Source organism: Vombatus ursinus, unplaced genomic scaffold (assembly GCF_900497805.2).
Source record: "Vombatus ursinus unplaced genomic scaffold, bare-nosed wombat genome assembly UNPS02014814.1, whole genome shotgun sequence".
Taxonomy (NCBI): Eukaryota; Metazoa; Chordata; class Mammalia; order Diprotodontia; family Vombatidae; genus Vombatus; species Vombatus ursinus.
This window is the reverse complement of record NW_020954592.1, coordinates 5,668,000-5,691,128: the sequence shown is the minus strand read 5'-3', so window position 1 is coordinate 5,691,128 and position 23,129 is coordinate 5,668,000. Positions and strand designations below refer to the sequence as shown.

The 23,129-nt window shown below is 37.8% G+C and overlaps 1 protein-coding gene across 1 annotated transcript in view; it reads left to right on the top strand.

The window, feature by feature from the left end:
- Nucleotides 1–1,042: 1,042 nt before the first annotated feature.
- Nucleotides 1,043–23,129, top strand: part of ARHGAP6 (Rho GTPase activating protein 6) — a 640,842-nt gene continuing 618,755 nt past the window's right edge. The window contains exon 1 of the mRNA XM_027835417.1: nucleotides 1,043–1,738. Within this exon, the coding sequence (XP_027691218.1) occupies nucleotides 1,121–1,738 (618 nt within the window). The 5' untranslated portion in view covers nucleotides 1,043–1,120. The remainder of the gene's footprint in view (nucleotides 1,739–23,129) is intronic.

Below are 23,129 nucleotides of genomic sequence, written 5' to 3'. Positions count from 1 at the left end.
ATTTGGCACTAGCTTCTCCTCTCTGATCCCCTTGGCATTCTCTCCTTGTAGAGTGTGATTGCTATTCCATTCCCTGGCAAACCCCCAATCCTGTGAAGTAAAGAACTCTCCTGGTTTCACTCTCACTTCTTGCCCTCCTCTTGCAGATCTCCTCGGGTGCACTGCACTCTACGGTGAAAAACTCGGCAGAAGCAAGGGAGAGTTGGCGCGCTCTCCTTCAGTGCTGCGAGAAGCAGCCGAGGCTCCGCAGCTGTAGAAGCTGACCCGGGGCTCAGCAGAGGCTGAGACTGGTGCGTCCCCGCTTCCCTCAGTGTCACTGGAGGTGCACGGCACACGGAGTTCACTCCAACTTTATTAGCGCCCAGGTCAAACTCAGGCAAAGGAACCTCATTACAGTCTCCAGATGGAGTGGACAGGGAGGAATGCACACAACGCACTGGGCAGGGCAGCCCCCTCTCCCTCCCCTCAGACTCCCACTGCACGGCGAGGAGGGGCTTGTTGGAGACAGGCTTAAGTGCATCAGGGCTGCTGAGAGCCAGCAGCTCCAGGACATCTCTGGGAGGGGGAGTGGCGCTGGCGGGATCAGCAAGCCCTGGGAACGAACTCCTGTGGCCGCCTCCTACCCTCCTCCTCCTCCTCCTCCTCCTCCTCCTCCTCCTCCTCCTCCTCCTCCTTTTCCTATTCCCTTCTTAACTTTTACTCTGGTGGAAAGCTTGCAGCGTTAATTAGCTGCTGTTGCTTTTCCCGACGACGCCCAGGACTCCCAGTTCCTTTTCCTTGGGAACCCTGGAAGCCCCCAGCAGCAGCCTCCGCCCTCGCTTCTGCCCAAGAGTGAGCCTGTTCTGGGGCTAGTTATGAACCTCCTGCTACTGCCCCCGCTGGGGGAATTAGACAGCACTGCGGGGTTCTCTGCCACTGCGGCCGTAGCCCGGAAAGGATAGAAGCCGCTGATCACCACTACCATCTCTGCTCTCGAGTGCCTGAGGCTGCTAGCCTTTGCCACAAGCCTTTTTTTTTCCCCTTCTGCTCACCATTCCAGTATACCTGGGGGTGGGGAGAGGTTAGGATTCGGGTGGAGAGAGAATTTGTGTTCTCAGAGGGTAGGGGCACCAACATCGAGATGTCAGCGCAAAGCCTGCTCAACAGTGTCTTTTCCTGTTCCTCTCCAGGGACCAGTGCTGCCTCTGGCAAGGGTCTATCCAAAAGGAGATTGCGCCAGACCCGCAGCCTAGACCCTGCGATCATCCGCAACTATGGCCGAGAACCAGAGGAGGATGAGGATATTGGGGGGCCCATTCATAACAGAGTTGCTTCGGGCCGAATTAGGGGAGCAGGCAGTGGGGGCAACAGCCCCTGTACCCCACTTTCTTCAGCTGAGTGTCTCGCAGTGTCTTTTTCTAGGGGTGCAGTTCGAAGGGGGTTGCCATCTCCTGGCCCTCTGTGCTCATCCTTTTCAACTCCCAGTACCCCCCAGGAGAAGTCACCCTCAAGCAGCTTCCACTTTGACTATGAGCCAGCCTTGGGACGAAACACCCTCAAGAGGAATATGGCCTTGGACCTGCCTTACTTCCTAGCTGGGCCCAGTGGTGGACGGTCCTCTTCCACTGCCGGCATCCTCACCTCCCCAGGTGGAAGTACCAACAGCATCTTCTCTTCTCCTCGGAGATGGCTCCAGCAGAGGAAATTACAGTCACCACCTCACAGCAGCAGTCATTCCTACATTGTGTGGAAGTCTGAGGTAGGGACATTGGTTGGCCTCTTTGTTTCTTAATTTCTGCTACTCATTCCCAGAAGAAGGGGGGGCTCTGCAAACGCACCGTTGGGGCATTTTTAGGGAGCTAACTGTTGCTGGAAGAGACTGATTATATTCTTTCATTGAGTCAAACTGGTGACTGTTCATAGGGACAAGAGACCAGATGAATGGTCTTACATGGTGAGGATAGGAAGTAAGATTGTGACTGGCAGTAGGCAACCCCTAGTGGCCACTTCAACAGTCTAGGGCTCGGAAGGCTTGATGGAATTTGGACAGAGCAGAGTGAGGAGAGGTATTTTGATTTATAGAAGAGCTTGTGTTTCAAAAAATAAGAAAAGTGTTCAGAATTTTGCCTTATTGCATTTTGTTTTTCAAAATTTGCATGACCATTGTTCATACTTTTAGTATCTGTGAAAATTATTTTACACTGCATATATTGTTGTCTTTCAATTAAGAAATTAAGAATATGCAGAAATTAAGATATGCAGAGACTTTCAGGAATTTTCACAATGCTTTGACTTTTTTGGCACTCTGGCACTTGTGTAATTCTGCAAGTGCTCACCTTCAAAGTTATTCTTAGTGGTATTTGTTGTTGTTGATATCAACACAAACATCTGATGGTGGGTGGTTTTACCACCATTCTCTTTTACCACATTACTATACTAAAGTCCCTGAAGGATACCTCCCAGGTAATGTAATAAATCTGGAATAGAAATGAATGAAAACATTACATTCAGACGTTGGCATTTCATGTTTTCTCCATTTAATGCTAGGGAATAAAGTTTCTGAAAAGATTTCTTAGATTGGTACTTTTTGTAACAGCATATTAATTGTTTTGAAAACAAAAAAACTTTGGATTGTAAACTGTCAGTTTGGGATAAGTTAGGGAGTTTTAATAAACAGTAGTGAAATGTGCTTTACTATAGCTACACTGTTCATAGAAACCTTATTGATTACAGAAATGAAACAAAATACTACAGAATTACTTGATTTTAATTAAAAACAATACCAAGAAACAAACTCAATGTGTAAAATTAAGAAATAGCAGTTTAAATTTCAAAAACCTGGCATTATATAATCAATGAAATGTCAGTTGCTGTTTATATATCATAGATGTAGGGATTCACTAGATCCCCTCCTACTTGGGAGGTAATTAGATACTAAATCAATTAGTATTTTGATAATATTTAGCTTCAAAGTGTTTTAAAAATAAAACAAACTATCCTAATATTGGTAATTATAACCACTAGTTTATCTGTCCTTTTGTCATGACAAAATGGAGACCCTAAGGGGAAAAAAAAACTGGGTCAGAGACAAAGAAAATTACCCCAAATTATGAAGTCAGAATCATAGATGGGCTCAGAAAATTTAAAAATAAAAGTCTTCCTAGTTTCTTTCCCAAGTTACAGAAATATGTATTATCAGATTAATGTTTGTTTAAAAAGCTGTTAAAGGAAGCCAAGCTCTATGAAGATAAGGTCCTGATTAGATAGTTCCTAGCTATAACATTTGAAGACAATTATATCACTAAAGAACTTTTTGCAGGTTTTCTTAGTAAACTATATAATCCTCGTCCTAATAACCTAAAGAGAAACAATAAACGCTGCATAACGAAGGACTTTAGCTGTCATCAAAAGAGTATGTAGGAGATCCTAGAAGATTCCATTTAGTTGAAAATTACATTGTTAAAAGGATATGTATCTAAGTTGTAGAAATGCCAAGCAGTATGAGTATACTTCAAATTATGTTACCAACTTTTCCAAATGAAACTCATCTGTCAAGAGTTTATTCACTCTGCATATTTGTTTAGTGTAAAAGTGAGTACATGGGCATCCAGCAAAAGAATAAATCCTTGTGGTAAAGTTTCTTGTTCTAATTTTGAAAATTAACTTCTGCCCTCCCCCAGTTATCAGTCCCTTCAATCCCTTCTTTACTGAAGACAACATGCAGTGTTCAGAGTGACAATGCTACATGTTAGTATAAGCATTAGTTTCCTTAACAGTATCCTAAAAAAAAATCTTGGTCAGAAATGCAAGATTCCAGCCTATAGGGGTGTGTGTGCACGCGCGTGTGAAAAGGAGGGATGCTGCTGCTACCATGTTGCTGTATAAAGGAAATCATCACTAGGTAAAGTCCGATTCTGTGTTACTCTTCATCCTTCTCTTTTTGGACACTCCTTGTCCCAGTTAATTTTTATATCCATTACTCTCAAACTCAGACCACAATTTCTTGCCTTACTCCTGGATCTTGTGAAGTTCTAGCACTGACCTTTGAATGACCTGCTCCATTTATCATTGGTTTTATGAAAAAGGGCATTTGTTGAACTATGCCCATTCCTCTTCCCCCTGGTATATTGTCCCACCTGCTCATTCTCACCATGTGCTGGCTGCCTTTCCACACCTACAGATTTATGGGATGTCATAGATATTTGGGAAATTTGCCTTATGGGACTGACCCATAACCCATGACCCTTGAATAGCTGGCCCTAGTGTTGTATCTGTTCACCTCCAAACAAATTTCCCTTTACTTGGACATGGAGAGATGCAGCACTGAGGCCAACCTGCTTTCATCAAATAGGCATCTTTACCACCTAAGGACTCTAGTAATGCTTTGCCAGTGTCCCAGTGTCTCACTATGTCTCTCCAAAGTCACTTACAGACCTTGAAGAAAATCTGGATTATATAAACCTGATAAGCACTTCTTAGTTACCTCAGAGAAATTCCCTGCATTGTCCCTGGCTGGTCAGCTTCCTGTCTGGCCAATGGAATGCAGTTAGGTAGCAGCATGGCCTCTGCAGGTGTAAATAGTGCATATGTGGGTTCATCATGTCTAATCCCATGTCTCAACACTGCTTAGCTCTCATCTGTGCCTCCATGAACATCTTCTGATTTGATGAAGTCTTCAAGCTCTCTTGCATACTACCCATGTTTCTTTGGCCTTTTGCTATTTATAGGAGAGCTTGAGATTTCACTTATAGATCTGGCCCGTGATTATAGCTCTTTCATACAAGTTCCCTTAGCAAACTCAGGTGTTATACTAAGAAGTCAAAACAAGAAGCTACTGTTTTTGAGAGTATTCCATCTCATTGCAACTCCATGACCTCTGTGTATGTTGGCCAAACCCAGATCTCAGAATTAGAATCTTAATGTCTTTATAGAAAGATAGGAACCCTCTCATCTGGAGTTTAACTTCTGCCCTAAACTTCACTGAGGCAAACTCTGCCATCAGTGTATGATTGATGCTCACACCACATTGGTATTCTTCTATTCATGTAGACTACAGCTGAGTGGCCAGCTCCCAAGAAAATATGGTCTTAGCTGGCCAGGGGCTGGTAAGTCACTGAGGTTTAATAATAATCAGCATTTGTATAGCCCTTTAAGGCTTGCAAAATGCTTTACAAATATTATCTCAGTTTATACTCATAATAACCTTGAAAGGTAGGTGATATTATTACTGCTCTTTTACAAATGAGGAAACTGATGCAGTGAATAGCCCAACATCACAAAACTAGTAAGTGTCTGAGGCTGTAATTGAACTCAGGTCTTCTTGACTGAAGGTCCATTGCTCTGTGCATTGAGCCATGTTGCTGCCCAAATAGGTTGTGTTATTAAGCTTCTTCTTGGGCTATTTCTAATACTTCCCTACATATTCTGGTTCTCTGGAACCATAAAAGGCAAGAATTAGATATTTGGAGGCAAACAAACCCTGAGAAAGCATGGAACTACTGCAAGTAATGGGAGTATCACTAGATGTAAAGACATTATTTACATTAATGAAGAGAATTATGAACATAACTAAATACAAGTTTTCTTTCTGGCTTATGGGTGTAGTAGTTGGATTAAGGCATATAAGGAAAGACTTCTGTAGAAAGTTAGATTTTAACTGGGACATGAAGGAAGCTAGGGATGCTAGGAGGTGAAGAGGAATACTCCAGAAATGGGAAGACAGTCATCTCCAGAGTGGGAGATGGAGTGTGAAGAACAGCAAAGAGGCCATTGTCCCCAAATCATAGGGTACATGAAGGTGTAAGATGCAAGTAGATTAGAAAAGTGCATATATAAATACAAATATTTATATTAAATATAAATATATAAATACATATAAATATATAAATATACATACATATATAAATATAAATATATAAATACATACATATATAAACATAAATATATAAATACATACATATATAAATATAAATATATAAATACATACATATATAAATATAAATATATAAATACATACATATATAAATATATAAATATAAATACATATAAATATATAAATACATAGAAATGTATTTATGGGGGCTGGGGAGGGGAAGGTACAGCTTATGAAAGGCTATGAAAGCCAAACAGGATATTATATTTGATCCTTAAGATGATAGGGAGCCACTGAAGTTTATTGAGTTGGGGAGGAGGGGGATGATGTGGTCAGATTTACATTTTAGGAAAAGGAACTATCACTTTAATGGCTGAGTGGAGGATGGACTGGAGTATCTAGAAATTTGTGGCAGGCCAAGCAACCAGCAGGCTATTGGCAATAGTTCAGGTATGAGGTGATGAGGTCTTGCACCATCAGTGGAGGGAATTTCCATTCTGTGAATTCTTTATCCAACAAAATTACAAGCCCATACCCCTCAAAACATCCCCCTGCCTCCTTTCCCCCAACAGAGCTAGAGGGTGTACCAAAAGTCTTAGTACAATTGTAAACTTTAATAGGTTAACTGAATGTTAAATAAGGATACAGATAATTTATATTGCTGTGTAATTGGTCTTCATTTCAAAATGCTATACTTGGTAATAACACTTGCTATAAAATTAAGGCATTTATAAAAAATAAGGTGCTATTTTCTCTTTAAAGAATTTTTTTTTGACCAATTCTCTATAGCGCTTTGACATGGTGTTTGTGCAACTGAATTCTTTGCCATCCCATCAAACACACTCTTAATTAAACTGTACACACAGCATACTAATACTAGTTTGTTGAATCTGTACAAAGTTACACAGCACATCACCCCCTCTTCCAGCTGTGGTTTAAGATCTATATTTATTTTTTAAAAGGCATGTGGATACACGTACCATGGTATCATGAACAAAGTTCTGAGGAAGGCAGATGATATCCTATTTCTCATTCTCTCCTTTTGACCTCACTCTCCTCTGCCAGGGTTCCTACAGGTTGTTAAAAACAAATTGTTATTTGGACTTCTATTTTCTTGTTCCTAAGGTAATGGCAGGAATGTGAGTCTTGATTGTATTAAGGCAGTCCAATGCTAAACAATGGGGGGGGGCCTCCAAAAATATGGTGATCACTAATAAGGTGATACAGGAGGTTGCCTTCCTTGACCATTTTCTGCTATTACTCTACCTGGAATCTTAATGATGATTCAATCTAGAAATCAAAAGCCTTTGAAAGATTAAAACTGCACTAAGATTTTGAGATGCCATTTGTAGTAATTTATGACTAATTTGGTGATATTTTAGTGATAATTTTACTTAGTTTCCATTTGTCCACATAGAAAGGTAGTATAATGTGTATTTATGCAGTTACTTTTATTCTTTTACTTCTGTGATTTAAAATGATTTAATAACATTTAAAATTTTTTTTTCTGTTTTTGAGAGGTTTTAGGACAAAGGTACAGTTTTGTACTTTTTATCCAGTAAATCAATATCTGAAAACTAAACTGTGCCTCCTCAGACAAGCTATTGATTTTTAAATTTCTTCTCATTTTGTTTACTTTTTTGTTTCCCTACAATGTTTCTTTTTCTGTTAATTTTTTCCTCTCTTTGCCAGCTGTGTGCCAGCTATTGGACTAAAGAAAATATCTTTTCATTATGCTGACTATAAAGAAGGGAAACAGCAGGTCCCAAGGATGGGGAAAAAGTCTGCCAAGTCTAGTTATTGCTGTAAGGAACTGTAGTAATATAGATTGGGAATGAGGAAAAACTGGGATTGAAGAAACAAATGTAGGCACTGTAGGCAATAGTTGGACATCAGGGATGGTATATGCTGCTAAAGTGGTAGTGATTGGACAACAAAAAAGTGAGGCAGAATATTTTACTCATCAATATATCACATGATCTTAAATAAGTAAAAAATACAGTAGTCAAATTACCCAGCCTCTAAAAGTAATCTTAACATTGGCACCATCTGCATGTATTTCTCTTAGCTAGAGTTCTTAAGGTCATTTTACAATCTCTTTTCTTTTATAAGGATTAAAAAGAAATTTCAATAGACTAAAGCACTAGTGTAATTTCCCCTAAGAGAAGCCAACACTGAAATACAGGGAGATTTTAAGACTCTGAAGATAGAAGCAATACTTCACATAATCATTCCCATTTTTAGAACTAGAAGGGACTCTAGAGAACATGTAATTCACCTTATTTATTTCATTAATTAATTTTTCATTAATTAATTAATTCTCAATGAGATCATCAAACTAACTAGTGACAGAATTAAAGCCTAACTTTCCTGTAGTATATAGTTTTTATTTTTAAAGTTCCTTTTAGTTTTACATCTTATAGTATATTTTCTACTACATGTTAGTACCACTGACAATCTGATCAAATTGTCTCTGCCAAGAGTTTTAACTTTTTCATCCATAAAATCAAAAAATATTCCTTTTGTTTCTTTCTTTTTATCACCACTCAAATTGTCCCCATGGTTTTTTCACCTCTAGGTTCCTGGATTACATTCCCTTTGCCCCTATTCTAGTTCAGGCCCTTAAAATTTAATGCCTATAATATTCAGTTGTTTTAAATATTCAGTTGTTTTTCAGTTGTGTCCTACTCTTCATGACCCCATTGGGGGTTTCTTGGCAAAGATACTGGAGTGGTTTGCCATTTCCTTCTCCAGCTCATTTTACAGATGAGGAACTGATGCAAACAGGGTTAATTGATTTACCCAGGGTCACACCACTAATAAGTGTCTGAGGCCACGTTTGAACTCACAAAGAGGAATTTTCCTTTTTGCTCCCAGCCATTCCCCTATTCAATGTATCCTGTATAAGATCATCACATTATTTTCCTGAAAGATCATTTAGATAAGGTCACTGCCCTATTCCAAAACCTATGATTTGGTTTCCTTTTTCCTATGGTTTCCTGTGATTTCCTTTTTCTATAAGATAATCACTGAACTATTTAACTTGACATTCAGGGTCTTCCAGAATCTGTCCACAAAAAGTTTTTCTTATCTTACCTACCATTACTCTATAACAAAAAGACTATTCTTACAAATCAAGGAATACACCATTCCCTGAACATACCTTCTGTCCTTGTCTTCATGTATCATTCCACTTACCCAAAATGCCCTTATTTCTGTTACTTATTTGAATCCTCCTCATTCTGCCAGTTCTCAATTTAAATCCTTTCTCTTGCTAGATTTCCTTAGTCTCCAGTTTATCTCCTTTGAACTCACAGAAGCATAGAATATTAGAGCTGAGAGGGAGTTTAGAGATCATTTTACAGATGTGGAAACTGAGCCCCAGAGAAGTCAAATAGCTTCCTCAAAACTCACTCAATTTGGGAACAAAAGAGCTAGAACTAGAGACTATCTGGTGTCATGTATCTAGCAACTTCAGCTTTCTTTAATAGAGCCTAGAACATAAAAGTAAATGAAAAAGACATCTGAACAGCCCAAATACATTGAATAGCACTAAAGCTAGATCTACAAAGCTTCATATATGTTGTCTCACTTGGTCTTCACAATAACACTATGAGGTAGGTGCTACTTTACTCATATGAGATCCCTAACTCAAAGCCCACGTACTTTTATTTTACAAACAATTTTAATGAAGCAGTTATCTTGTTAAGCACCCCTTTGAAAATACTTTGGACTATTTTGATTTATTCCTCACAATGCCTAGATAAAAATGTCACAATTTAGAATTTTCCATGACTTTGTATATAGGATAGAATATAATAGGATGAGATGGGGATGGAATAGAATAGAATAGAATTCAGAAGCATAGTAATAGAACTATATAATTGATAAGATTTTAAATTTCTTTTCCAAAAGATTCATGCCTTCACTATCTCTGTAGACTTTATTCAGTCAACAAGCATTTATTAAGAACTTACTATGTGTCAGACTTTCAATCAATATGTTACATGATAAGGAAGTAGTCTGAGTATAACATTTTAAAAATCATTGTGCAAGAGAAAAAGTAAGAAATCTGGTTGTAGCAACATTAGAATCATCCCATTAACCTTTACTGTCAGAAAGATCCTTGTTCCTATTATTTTAGACAGACTACTGTACTCATGAAAAAGTGAACAGGATCTTTAAAGAATGGGAAATTCAGGTGATGACATGGAGTCAAGTCAATAAGCATTTATCAAGTGCCCATTATATTCTGGGCATTGTACTAAGTGCTGAAGATACAAAGAAAGGCAAGAACAAAACAAAACAAAAAACAGGCCCTGTCCTCAAGGAGGTTACAGTCTAACGGGGAAGATAGTATGCAAATAACTATATACAAATAAGATATTTATTTAATAAGTTGGAGATAATCTCTGAGGGAAGGTTTTAAGATTAAAGAGAACTAGGAAAATCTTACAGATGATGGGACTTTAGCTGAGAACTGAAGAGAGGTAAGGAAGCTAAGAGGTGGAAATGAAGAAACAAAGTTCTAGGCCTGGAGGAGAGTCAGTAAAAAGCCTAGAATCAGAAGATAGAGGATCTTGGATGAGGAACAGCAAGGAGGCCAGCATCACTGGAATAGCAGGGTATTGTGGAGGGAATGAAATATAAGAAGACTGGAATGGTAGGAAGAGACTAGGTTTTGGAGGACTTTAAAAATTATATATACGTAGGATTTTTATTTGATTCTTTAGGTAGCTACTGAAATTTATTGAATAAATTAGAGACCTGTATATTAATCAGGTAATCTGTTCTCCCAGCATTGTATTAGATAATGTGGAATAATTTCAGGTGAAAAAGTTGTAGAATAGTTATATATCTATATCTCTGTGTTTATATCCAATAATATGTATAATATGCAATAATATACATATATACACAGACACAAACACAGACATGCACATATGTGTATAGGTATATACACATATGCACATATTATATATTATATATATATGCAAACACATATGTGTGCATGTGTCTGTATCTATATATCTCTGTGTGTGTTGTTTTTGTTGTCCTTTTTTCTCAAAGAGGACCAAAATGACATCACTATGTTAGGTCAAGGTATAGTGTGTCCAGCTGTGGCTGATTAGACCAATATGAGCTCAGAAGGCTCTGTCACAGGTTGGGCACAAATGGTCTATATGAACATTTGGAGGGAAGATGTCTCTAAATTTGTGCATCTCACATTTCTTTTGAGCTACTGCAATTCTGCTTTATTCATGCAGCACTGCACCTTCTTTGATATGGACATGCCACGTTGGGTGATCCTGTGCCATTGTCTCCCATGTATCACAACCAATTCCAAAGTCCTTCAGAGAGACCTTGAGAATGTCTTTGCCTCTTCTGACCTCCATGTTAGACACACACACATATACACACGCATGCATATGGATGTGCATATCCTTCTTCTTGGTGGGCTTACTTTCTCTCGGAAATGAAATTTCAAGATTTATAAACTTGAATCAGAACAATGTGAGGTATAATCAAGTACACTCAATAAAGACAAAATGCAGAGTGGTTAGAAAGCTGACTCAGACCCAGGAAAGCCTGAGTTCAAATGTGACCTCTGAACCATATTGACCAAGTCACTTAGACTCTCAGAGGTCCAAGGAACTCTAAGACTCTAAACTTCAGAGCAGATGACGATCTGCATTGGGAGGAGTTTCTATATTAGAAGCTCCATGTAACAGTAAAATCACATGAAGGCACCAAAAAGTAATCAAGTGCCAAATGGTATGTGTGTTATACTATAAAATCCCTTCCTCCACTGCCACCGTCTGAGCTTTGAACTCATTCTTGTGGTTATTAGGCAATTAGATCATTAGGAATTGTGGTGGTTAGGCAAGCATCTAGTCCTTTGCCTTCTCACTTGTTCCCTTCCTTTAAGAAGCAACAACACTGGGGCAGCTAGGTGGCGCAGTGGATAGAGCGCCGGCCCTGGAGTCAGGAGGACCTGAGTTCAAATCTCGGCCTCAAACCAAACACTTGACACTTACTAGCTGTGTGACCCTGGGCAAGTCACTTAACCCCATTGCCTAGCAAAACGCAACAAAAAAAGAAGCAACAACACACTCTCATGGCAGTCTTAAGTGTACAACAAAAACTACTTTCCTGTAGGTGGTGAGGAGATATGAGGATAGAAATTTGCCTTGTCTGATGGATGCACTAGAGCAAAGTGCCTAGTACATAGAAGGTGCTTAAAAAAGGTTGATTAATTGATTGACCTTTGATTTCTTCATTGTGGGGAACTCAGTGTGGAGACTCCCTCCACTAATAACAGATGGACAACTCTTTTTTAACTTTTGCAGTTGAAATCAACAAGTATTTAAGTGCCTAAAACAGACACTGATCTCAAGAAGCTCAATTATAGTTTTAGAGTTGGCAAGGGTAATGGGAATGTTAAGTGCCTTGCTTATGGACCAGTTACTCTGTGTCCCATTCAGGACTCAAAACCAGGTCTTTCCAACTCGAAAGCTGGCCTTTTGCCTGTTACTGTGCATGGCCTTTCATTATAATTTATATGCAAGTAGACAGAAGTTGGTATATAGACTAGACACAGACCACAGTCAGTCAGCAGACAGTCAGCAAACATTTATTAAGTGTTTATGTCCTATGCTAAGTGTTAAGGATACAAAGAAAGGCAAGACAGTTGCTAGTCTTAATTAAATCACAGCCTAATCAGGACGATGTCATGCAAAAAATTGGAGATAACCAATAGTTCATCTTGTTTAGGAGGAAAGTCCTATCAAATCCCTAGAACTGGATAACTGTCTAACTACCTAAATCCACCCTATTTCTAGTCTAGGATCTTTGCTGTGTACTTAGGAGATCTTTTTGCTTATTCTACTTCTAATCCATTTCTGCCACTGACGCAGGTCAAGCTTCTTTTTTCTGGTAGCTCTCTTCTTGAATGTCTTCCAGGTCTTTTTGTGATGTTCAGTTCTGACTGAATCAAACCCTCTTTCCCTAACTATTCTCTACTTTTATCTAGATACCTGGGTTCTTATTTTATCTAATATTTAGAGAAAACCATTTTCCTTTCCTCTAAGAACCAGAGAGGTATTTCTTGTTTATCCAGTTACAGTGAACATTTCTACATACAAACCAAAGACATCTCATAGTGACACAATAGCAAATATACATTCATTCACATGCAGTGGGAGGCCATTTGCCAATGGATAGTAGAAAATATGTGTTTGCAGGAGATCAGAGAAAGGAGAGAGTGTTTGACATTATCAAGATTCAGGTGGTTCCTAAGAAAATTAGCACACTCACAAGAGTCATTAAATTGATTCAATTGTATAACATGGCCAGCAGTGTCTAAGTTAATGGCAACCTACCTTATCCATTCTTCTCACAAATAAATTGAGCAGACTTATTTAATATATATTTAGGTTTTTTTTTTAAATGCAGTCATACTTGAGAATCCAATACAAGAAACAACTAATCACTCTTTTAGTTGCCCAAATCATCAAAATTTTCTGAGACATTCACAAAGGAAATGCCATCAGTATGTTGGTGACTTTCCTTACATAGTCATACATCAAAGATATATTCCTGCAGGAGATGATTTTGCAACCAGGTGGATGGGTTCAGAGAAGCCTGGGAAGATGTATGTGAGCTACTGCAGATAGTTAAGTGAGCAGTACCAGGAGGACTATTTATATGGTAACAACATTGTAAAGGCAAACCACTTGGAAAGACTTAAGATCTTTGATCAATGCAATGATCAAGCATAATTCCAGAGGACTGATGATCTATGCTACCCACTTCCTGACTGAGAGGATGGATTTGGAACGTACAACAAGACATACATTTTGAAAACGGACAATGTAGGAATTTGTTTTGCTTGAATATGCCTATCTTTTAACAGGATTAACAAAATAATGGCACTGTGTAGGAGGGAGATAACAATACATACTTTTTAATGAAAAAGGAAGTTAAAATAAGAAGTGACAATATTGCAGAATCAACAAAGAATTATGGACTAAAATGATGCATACGAAAAATACGAAAGACTGAGCGTGGAAACATATCAGCCTAGTTTAGAAATTATATTTGCTTCAGAACAGCACTTCTAAAAACAGTGAATGATAGAAAGACTTCCCTAAAAATCTGTGTACCATGAGCTAAAGTAGTATTAGCATAAAGGAAAAAAAACCAGAAGTATTGAACAAACGCTTGACTCATTGTGCCAACAATTTCATTTCTTAGAAAGCAATGAAGGGAAACTGATATTCTGGACTTAGTTCTGACTAAACACAAAAAAAGTAGTTGAAAGGATGTATTAGTGACAAGAATCTTGGGAAGGAATGACTGTGATATCTTAAAGTCTATCATAGTGAAAGAAGGGAACGCACTTAACCTTGACTTTAAGAAAGAAGATTTTAAAAGTTCAAAGTAAAAATAGATATGTTCCCAAGAGAAGATAATAACAGAGAATGGAGGTCCTAAAAAGATTCTGAACATAAAATTACAAAGAATCCAGTGAGGAAGAAGATGGAGAAGTATTTAATTAGCTTAGGTTATAAAGTTGTTCAGTCATTTCAGTTGTGTCTTAATCTTTGTGGCCTCATTTGGGGTTTTCTTGGCAAAGATATTGGAGTGGTTTGCTATTTCCAGCTCGTTTTATAGATGAGGAAACTGGGGCAAATGGGGTTAAGTGACTTGCCCAGGTCACACAGCTAGCAAATATCTGAGGACAGATTTGAACTCAGGTCTAACTCCAAGCCTGGCACTCTGTGCACTGTGCCACCTAACTGCCCCTGGGTTTTAAAAGTAAGTACCTAAAATGGAATTTGGGGCAGGTGATCAAAGAATAATACAAAACAGTTCCGCAGTCCTCTAAGAATAATGTAGAAGGGTATAGAAAAGATCTGAAAAGCATTAATAACAATAATGATTCCTATATCCATATTTAAGAATTTAAGAAGATGAACAAGAGATAGATTCTCTGCTAAAGGCAGAGGACCTAGTGTTAAAAATATCATGAAATAAGCATTCACCTTCTATTCTTCTTCAAGACGAATGATGTTTAAACTATAAAAGATTAGCAAATGTAATGGAGAAGCAATTTTAACCCCAGATAGAAGAGGAGACAGTGATAGAGTATCTAAGTTTTTCAAATGAGCCCAATTCTCCCAGGTATAGTTCAAACCCTGCTTCTGAAAGAATTTGCTGAAATGATTGTGAAAACCTACCAGTAATCTTTAAGAAAAAATAGAGAATGCTAAAGGTACTCAGAGAGTGGCAAACATCATCCTGATTTTCAAATGAGGGACATGGTAGATAACAAAAACCAAAAGTTTTATGTTGGTCCCTGGTAAAATTCTGGAATGGATTACTAAACAAATGATTATAAACATGTTGAAGGGAAATTAGTGATTACTGGGACCCAGACTGGGTTTGCTTAGAACAAGGTATTGATCAGACTTACCGCATTTCTTTTTTGGATAGGGTTATATGTGTGAATACCAATTTCATTTTAATTTTCTTTATATATTTTTATATTTTATTTTTAATTACATGTAGTTTTTATATATATGTAGTTTATATTTATATTAAACTTTACTTCCCTCCACATACACTGTAGTCCATCATAACACTAACCATCTTTCTCTTTTCTAACGATAACTCAATCACTTTTCGCTAACTGTCCCTTATGCTGGTAATGCTTCACCTCCTGGCTTCCCTGATTTTCTTTAGGACTCAGTTCAACTTTCCTCAAGGAGTCTTTCCTTGTCACTCCCCACTCCACTCACTACTAGTACCTCACCTCTGAGATTATACTGTATAATGTTTATATCTGGCATATACATAGCTGTTTGCTGATTGTCTTACCCATTCGAATATGAACTCTGTGAGGTTAAAGGACCATACTTTTGCATTTTTTTTGAAGTACAATGCATAGCCCATAGTAAATTAATAAATTCTTGTTGACTGACAGTTATTTAGATTGCTTCCATTTCTTAAAAACTGTGACTAATGCTGTGATATATATTTTAACTGACATCTCCTTTTTATGATAACATTCCCAGGATATATTTCCAAGGATGTGATCAAAAGTGGGCTTTTTTGTGACCCTTCTCGTAAACTGCCATATTGCCTTCCAAAAAAATTATACTAGAGTATAATTCCACCCGCAATGTATGAATGTACTTATTTCTCCACAATCCCATGGATAATTTTTATTTTGAAACCACTTCATGTGAGATTAATGAGATTGTCTCCCATAGCCAATTTCTTTCTGGACCAATATGGATTTATCACCAATTAAATTCCAAATATATTTTGTTCCTTCCTGTGATGATAAACTATGAGTGAAAGTTACATTCAGTACTCCTAGACTTACTAGAGCATAATCTATAGTTTAGACTTAGTAATTTTCAACTAGGCAGAGTAAGTTCACTTGTGTTTTCATTTGATTCCCATTGCTTATTCAACTTGACAAATTTTCTTTTATTCCTTTTTATAGACGAGGAATAGGGAACAGTTTTAACTAAAGTTAAATGAATTCCCCAGAACCGCATTGCAAATTGCAAAGAGAGAAGCAAGATGAGAACTCACTGTCCCCAAGTTTCTATCCTGCCAGCCCACTGAGTCATGTTTCCTCTCTTGAAGATTGGTAGCAGAGATCAAAGTCAGTACATTTTTCATGTTGTATCACATAGCATTTCTCCAAGTCATGTAGTCTCCCCCCAAAACTGGTTTATTGAATCTGGCTCCTAATGTTAATAGAGAACTTTATTAAACAAAACTGTCAAAATACTCTTCTCAAAACACCTAGATAATAATGTGAAAGGTGATGTATAGGCAGTAAATGGTCTTTCAAGGTCAAGAGATATGATCGGAGTATAAAACTGGTCTCCAGAAACCCTGAATCATAAGCTCAGTAAATGTACTAAGGATGTTGCAACAAAATGATATTTTAATCTTTCTTTTTCAGTTGTCTTCATAATTGAATGCAAATTTCCTTAGCATTTTTCAGGGACTATATTCAGTTGAAGGTGAGTAAGATAATATAGAAGTAGCTAAATATTTATTTCTTCAGGTCTGGGCATGATTATTGTGATATTATTGAAAGGTTAAAAAAAATGGAATGGTCCATTTTTCTCTGAAAGATTGTTTCAATTTAGGTCTCCCCAATGGGAGCTTTTGGTAAGGAACCAGTCAGCAGTAATCATTCAGTTTGCCTTTCTCTCATCTAAAAGCACTCCTTTCACAGGAAATGTTTATCATTCTGCTATGTCTTTTCCTTCCCTCAGGAGGTATTATTTCTAATTTATAGAATAAACCATTCTGAGTTATGCTTTCATAAGAGCTGAGCTTACAATAGGAACCTTGGGTAAATTATCAAAGAGACTTGTATTTCCACTGTTTTTAGAAGAAATGCAATCAGTTGTACTTACTTTAAGGCCTAGGATAGACAGATGCTTATGCAAAATGCGTGGAATTAGAGAACTGAAAGCACAAGAGGAGAATCTGTTAGAAAATCTGCAAGGAGTCCCTACATCTCATGAACTGGATTCTTCCCGGGAACATTAGTATTCTACATGAACCACCAGGAAAGGTTTATATTCCCTTTTATTTTGAAAACATTCTGGCAGACATTTAGACCACAATCTTATTAGTATAATTTCTCTTGATGAGTATATATGAAGTTTTACCTTCATCATAGTATGCTATTTAGGGAAATCTAGTCTATCTGGTGGTTACCAGGTATAACTTGAGGGATATAAGGAGATTATTTATATAAAAATACAGAGCAAAATAACTTCATCCAAAACATATAGCAAGGGATTAAAAAAGCCTCTAATTAATTAAGAATAACCTTCATTTTTAATCAACCTAATTACTATAGCTGTTTGAGTCAATTATCTCAGATGGTTAGTGTTAATGAGCAAAGGGTTTTGGGTTGGAAACCCATGTAGGCCACTTAGCTTCAAGTATAGAAAAACTCTGTATCATGGCCCTCTTCACTGTGGTTAGCCATTTTGTACATGTACGATCATAATCACAAGGAGAACCAGAAGAGAGAGGCTTTGCCAAGATCCCCATATAAATGGCTCTGTGTCTTAGCCTTTCCTGTTCCACTCAACTACCACCCTTCTATAAGACCCTCATTAAGGGGAACCAGCAACTCAACACACAGAGGTGAAGACCTTGACAGATGCTCTGTCCAAGACACTAACATCAGAAATTATATTGTGAATTCTGGGAAAAGACTGACTATATAAGTGCACTATTGGTGAAGCTGTTATAGTATAAATCTTTGGATCATTCTATCTTCTTGTACTAGCCCCCTCTTCCAGAAAATCCACTCTCTCTGTTTAGGCAAATGGGTAGTATAGTGGACAGAGTGTTGGAATTAGAATCAGGAAGGCTTGAGTTCAAATCCTGGTTCATACACTTATTAGTTGCAGAAGCCTGGGTAAGTCACCTAACTTCTCTGTGCCTCAGTTTCTTATATGTAAAATGAAGATTGAACTTGATGGACTCTAAGGTCCTTTCCACCTCCACATCTATGATGCAATGATGCTATGTGGCGTTTCGACTGTTTTTTCTCCTCTTGAACCCTGAGATCTACTCCTTAGGGAGAGACCCAGTTTCTCCATCTCCCTCATATAATCAATAAGCATTAATTAGGCACCTACTATGTTCCAGGCACTGTGCTAGGCTCTGGAGATATGAAGGTAAAAATTAAATAGTCCTGATTTGAGGGAGCTTACATTCTATCTGGGGGAATAATCCTACTCATCTATCCAAAGAAATGGGGAGAGGGAGAAGACACAAGCAGTCAAGTATATCAAGAAAGACCTTATGTAGAAGTTGGGTGCTAAGATTTAGCTTTGAAGGACACTTGGAATTCTTAGAGGGAAGAGAGTGTATGTGAGGCATGTGAGACACAGAGATGTGATGTTGAGTGTAAGACATAAACAGGTATAACAGGTATAACAAACAAGCTCTGTAGGCTGAACCTTGGAGTATGTGAAGGGCAGTAATGTGTAACTAGTCTATTAGACAATAATAGTAAGCTTGACTCTTGTTGTGAGACTTGTAAAACTGAAACACTTGTAAAATGAAAACAAAATTTCACTTTTAAGGTTTAATTAATTAACACTCCAATTTTGTTTTCCTTTTTTTCCTTCCCAAATAATTTTAGCTGGAACTTGGTCTTTATATACAATAATTTTGTTATACTTTTCCCCTAAAAATTTTAGATTCATTAAAATATTACCAAATATATGTCTACATGATACATGTAATTTTATGAGAAATGAGAGCTGAATAACTCTATCTCCCTCTTGTCTGTTATCATTATCCTGTCCACCCCTACTTGTTGTTCTTTCTCTTGTTTTCTCCACTGTACCTAAAAACTTTGTGTTGTTGTTAGCCTTATTTTTCTTTGCTTGCTTCAGCTCATTTTGAGCTTTAGTGATCCTGACACTATTCTTATAAACTGATGCCAAGCTTAAGAATTCATTTTCAATCTTCTATACATATCTTTAAAAAAATATGTTTATTGATGAGCTCCTGTCCTTCCCAAATGGCATCTTTAAATACCTCTTCCATTTCTTCCTTATCAGAATAATTTCTCTTTACTTCTTCAGGATTTCATTCTTGTGAGCTTCCTAGCCATCCTGAGTTGACCTACTTTGTAGAATTTTAGTCTACAGTGTCTTAGCTATCTATTTTTTCCCTGAATTCTTTGAAATTTACTTTTCAAAATTTGTGGTACATGTCAGTCAGCATCCTACTATTACAAATACTAAGTTGACATTTCCTGTTTAGAAAAGTTCCATTATTTCTACATTATAACAATTTCTTCCTTGTTGATGAGGACCAGATCCAGAATAAGTTTTCCCTCTTTGTTTCTCCATTTTTTGAAGGATAGCATTATAATGGCTAGTCAACAAATTATTAGTTGCTCTGTTTTTGGCAGAGGTACATACTATTTTAAGTCTCATGATATTCATGGAAGAGATTATTACTTCCTGGATGGACTGAGTAGTTTGGGTTTATTGGATTGATAGAAAGGGGGAAAATGTGAAAAGGATAAAGGGAAGGGAAAGAAAGGAATGAAGAAGAGAAGAGAGGAGAGGAGAGGAGAAGGGAGGAGAGGGAGGGAAAGGGAGGGAAGGGAAAAAAAGATGTTACAGAGATAGAATCAATTGATTGTATATGTGAAATAAGAGAGAGTGAAGTCAATGATAGTTCAAAAGCTTTGAACATGGGAGACTGGGTAAATGGTGGTCACATAGAAATAGAGAAGTCAGAAGGAAGAACCGGTTTACGCAGATATAAATTTGGACATGTTGGCTATGAAGTGCTGGTGGGGCATCATAAGTTGAGAGGTTCTATAGAAAGTTATTGATGAGGTTTGAAGCTCAAAAGCAAGATCAGGACTTTTGGAATCAGACTGTAGTCTTGTTAGTTGAAATTATGAATGAGATTGTCAAGGTAGAGAGCATGGAGAGAGAAGAAGAGCACTAAGTAAAGATGGGGCCTTGGAGTATTACCCACCTTAAGACATTTAGAAAGAAGACAAGGAGCCAACAGTGGAGATAGAAGGAATGGCTTTAGGAGTAGGACAAAAGACTATATAGTGTCTCTGAAACCAAAGGAAGGGAGAGAATTCCATATGAGAAAGAAGTCAACAGAGTTATAAGCCACAGGGAGTTCAAGGAAACTCAGAAAAGACCATTAGATTTGGTAGTTAGGAGATCATTAGTGACATTTATCACTATTACTTCTAGTATTTTTTGGGAGCACAGTGGTGACAGAGTAGATAGGATGAATGAAAGCCTGGTCCTTAAGACAATAAGGAACATATTTCAACTAAGTGGATGTTATTATTTTGCATTATGAAATCAATTAACTCATAGGAGAAAGATGGCAGATGAGTTTTAACCTTTGTATTTGTAAAGTAATTCATATAAGCACATGTAAGCACTATATAAATGCTATTATTATTGTTGTTATTTATTTCCAGTAACTGTGCCCAGTATTTTACAAAAAATTATCTCATTGATGTTTGTAACAATCCTGCTGGGTAGATGCTGTTTTTATCTTTATTTTACAGTTGAGGAAACTGAGGTGAACACAGGTTAAGTGATTTGCCTGGGATAGTGGCTAGTAAATATCTGAGGCTGGATTTGAACTCAGGTCTTCTTAACTACAGAACTAGCATTCTATCCACTGTGTCACCTAACTGCTTCATTTGTAAAAAGCAATACTAGGTCACATAGTAAATAGAAAGCTGGTCTCAGAGTCAGGAAGACATGGGTTCAGATTTCGCCTCTGACACATACTTGTTGTAAAACTTTGGCAAATTACTTAATCTATCACTTCTCCAGGAAAATCCATAAGACTATCAGTTGTAGAGGAGATACAGATCTGCATTGATGGAGTCAGTTTTGTCATTGGGAGTTCATTATGCTTAGGAAATGACAAATTGAGTCTTTTAAAAAAGTGGCCCTTGTTGTCTTCTCCAACCCTACCTCGATGTACTTTGCTCTAACTATATCCCTACCTTTTCCATACCTAGTCTCAGCTCTGCAACTAGGGAATAACCAAAACCAAATGAAGGACTCAAAGTTATTAGTTACAGCCCAGGATAGGAACCAGAGAGTCATCGTACATTGTTCTTATAAGGATGCTCAATCCATTGTCCTAATGTAGCCAGATACCAAAGGAGATGATGCAATAGGCAAAAAAGACCTGCTGCACCATCAGTGTTCTTGTAGTTGTTGTCTATTTGTTTCAGTCGTGTCTCACTCTTTGTGACGCCTTTTGGGGTCTTCTTGGCAAAGATACTGGAGTGGTTTGCCATTTCCTTTACTAGCTCATTTTACATAGGAGGAAACTGAAGAAAACAGGGTTAAGTGACTTGCCCAGGGTTGCACAGCTAGCATGGATCTGAGGCCAGATTTGAACTCAGGAAGATGAGTCTTCCTGACTCCATACCTGGCACTGTACCACCTAGCTACTCTGTATATATGAATACGTAGATACATAAATATATAGTAGTTTTGGGAGAGAAAGAGTTAGCTGCTGGTGAATGAGGAAAGGCTTCATGTGGAATGTGATGCTTATGCTGGGTTTTGAAAAAACAACAAGAAGGAATTCTGAGAAGCAGTGGCAAAGAAAAGGAGTACATCCCATTCATACAGGACAACCAGAGCAAAGGCGTGAAAATGAGTAATGGAATATTGTGTGTAAGGAGAACAACAAGGCAAGTTTACTAGACCATTGAGTGGAATTAGTGGAATCAAATATAATGAAGCTAGAAAGGTATCTTGGGGTCAGAGTCTAAAAGACTTTCAATGCAATATGGAAGGGTTATATTTTATTCTTGAGTCAATAGGTAGTCACTGGAGTTTATTGAGTAGGGGAGTGACATGGTTAGATCTACAGTTAGATAAAATCACTTTTGCAGCTGTGTGTAGTCTAGATTGGAGAGAGGAGAGATTTTAGGTGTCAAGAGAGATGAGGATTAAGAAAAGGGCATCCAATTTGGAAGTCAAAAGATCATTTGTAACTTTGGACAGAATATTTTCAATGGAGAGGTAGCATTGAAAAGGAATTAAAGGAGAACTGTAGGCCATAAGTGGAGGTAGCTTTTTCTGAATTTGACTTTAAAATGGAAGAGAGATCTAAGGCAGCTAGGATAGAGCACTGAGCTTGGAAACAGGAAGACTCATCTTTCTGAGTTCAAATCTTGCCTCAGACCCTTACTAGCTTTGTGTGACCCTAGGCAAGTCACTTAATCCTGTTTGCCTCACTTTCCTCATCTATAAAATGAGCTGGAGAAGAAAATGGTAAACCACCCCAGTAACTCTGATAAGAAAATTCCAAATGGGATCATAAAGAGTTGGATGCGACTGAACAAGAGGTCTAGAAAGATAGATTGAGAGAATGGTAGGATCTTTTGAGGTTTCTTTTAAGGATGGGGAGACATGGGCATTTTGTTTGCAGAAGGGAAGGAACCAGTAGCAAGGGAGATACAGAGGGTTAGAATGAGGGAGTGAGGGACAGCTAGGTGGTGCAGTGGATAGAGCATCAACCCTACAGTCAGGGGGACCTGAGTTCAAACCTGGCCCGGGCAAGTCACTTAAACCCAATTACCTTCAAAAAAAAAAAAAAGAATAAGGGAATGAGTAATTGTGGAAGAAGAGAAATTGGAATGGAATGCAATCAAAGGAATACATGAAGAGGATGGCCTTGGTGAGGAGAA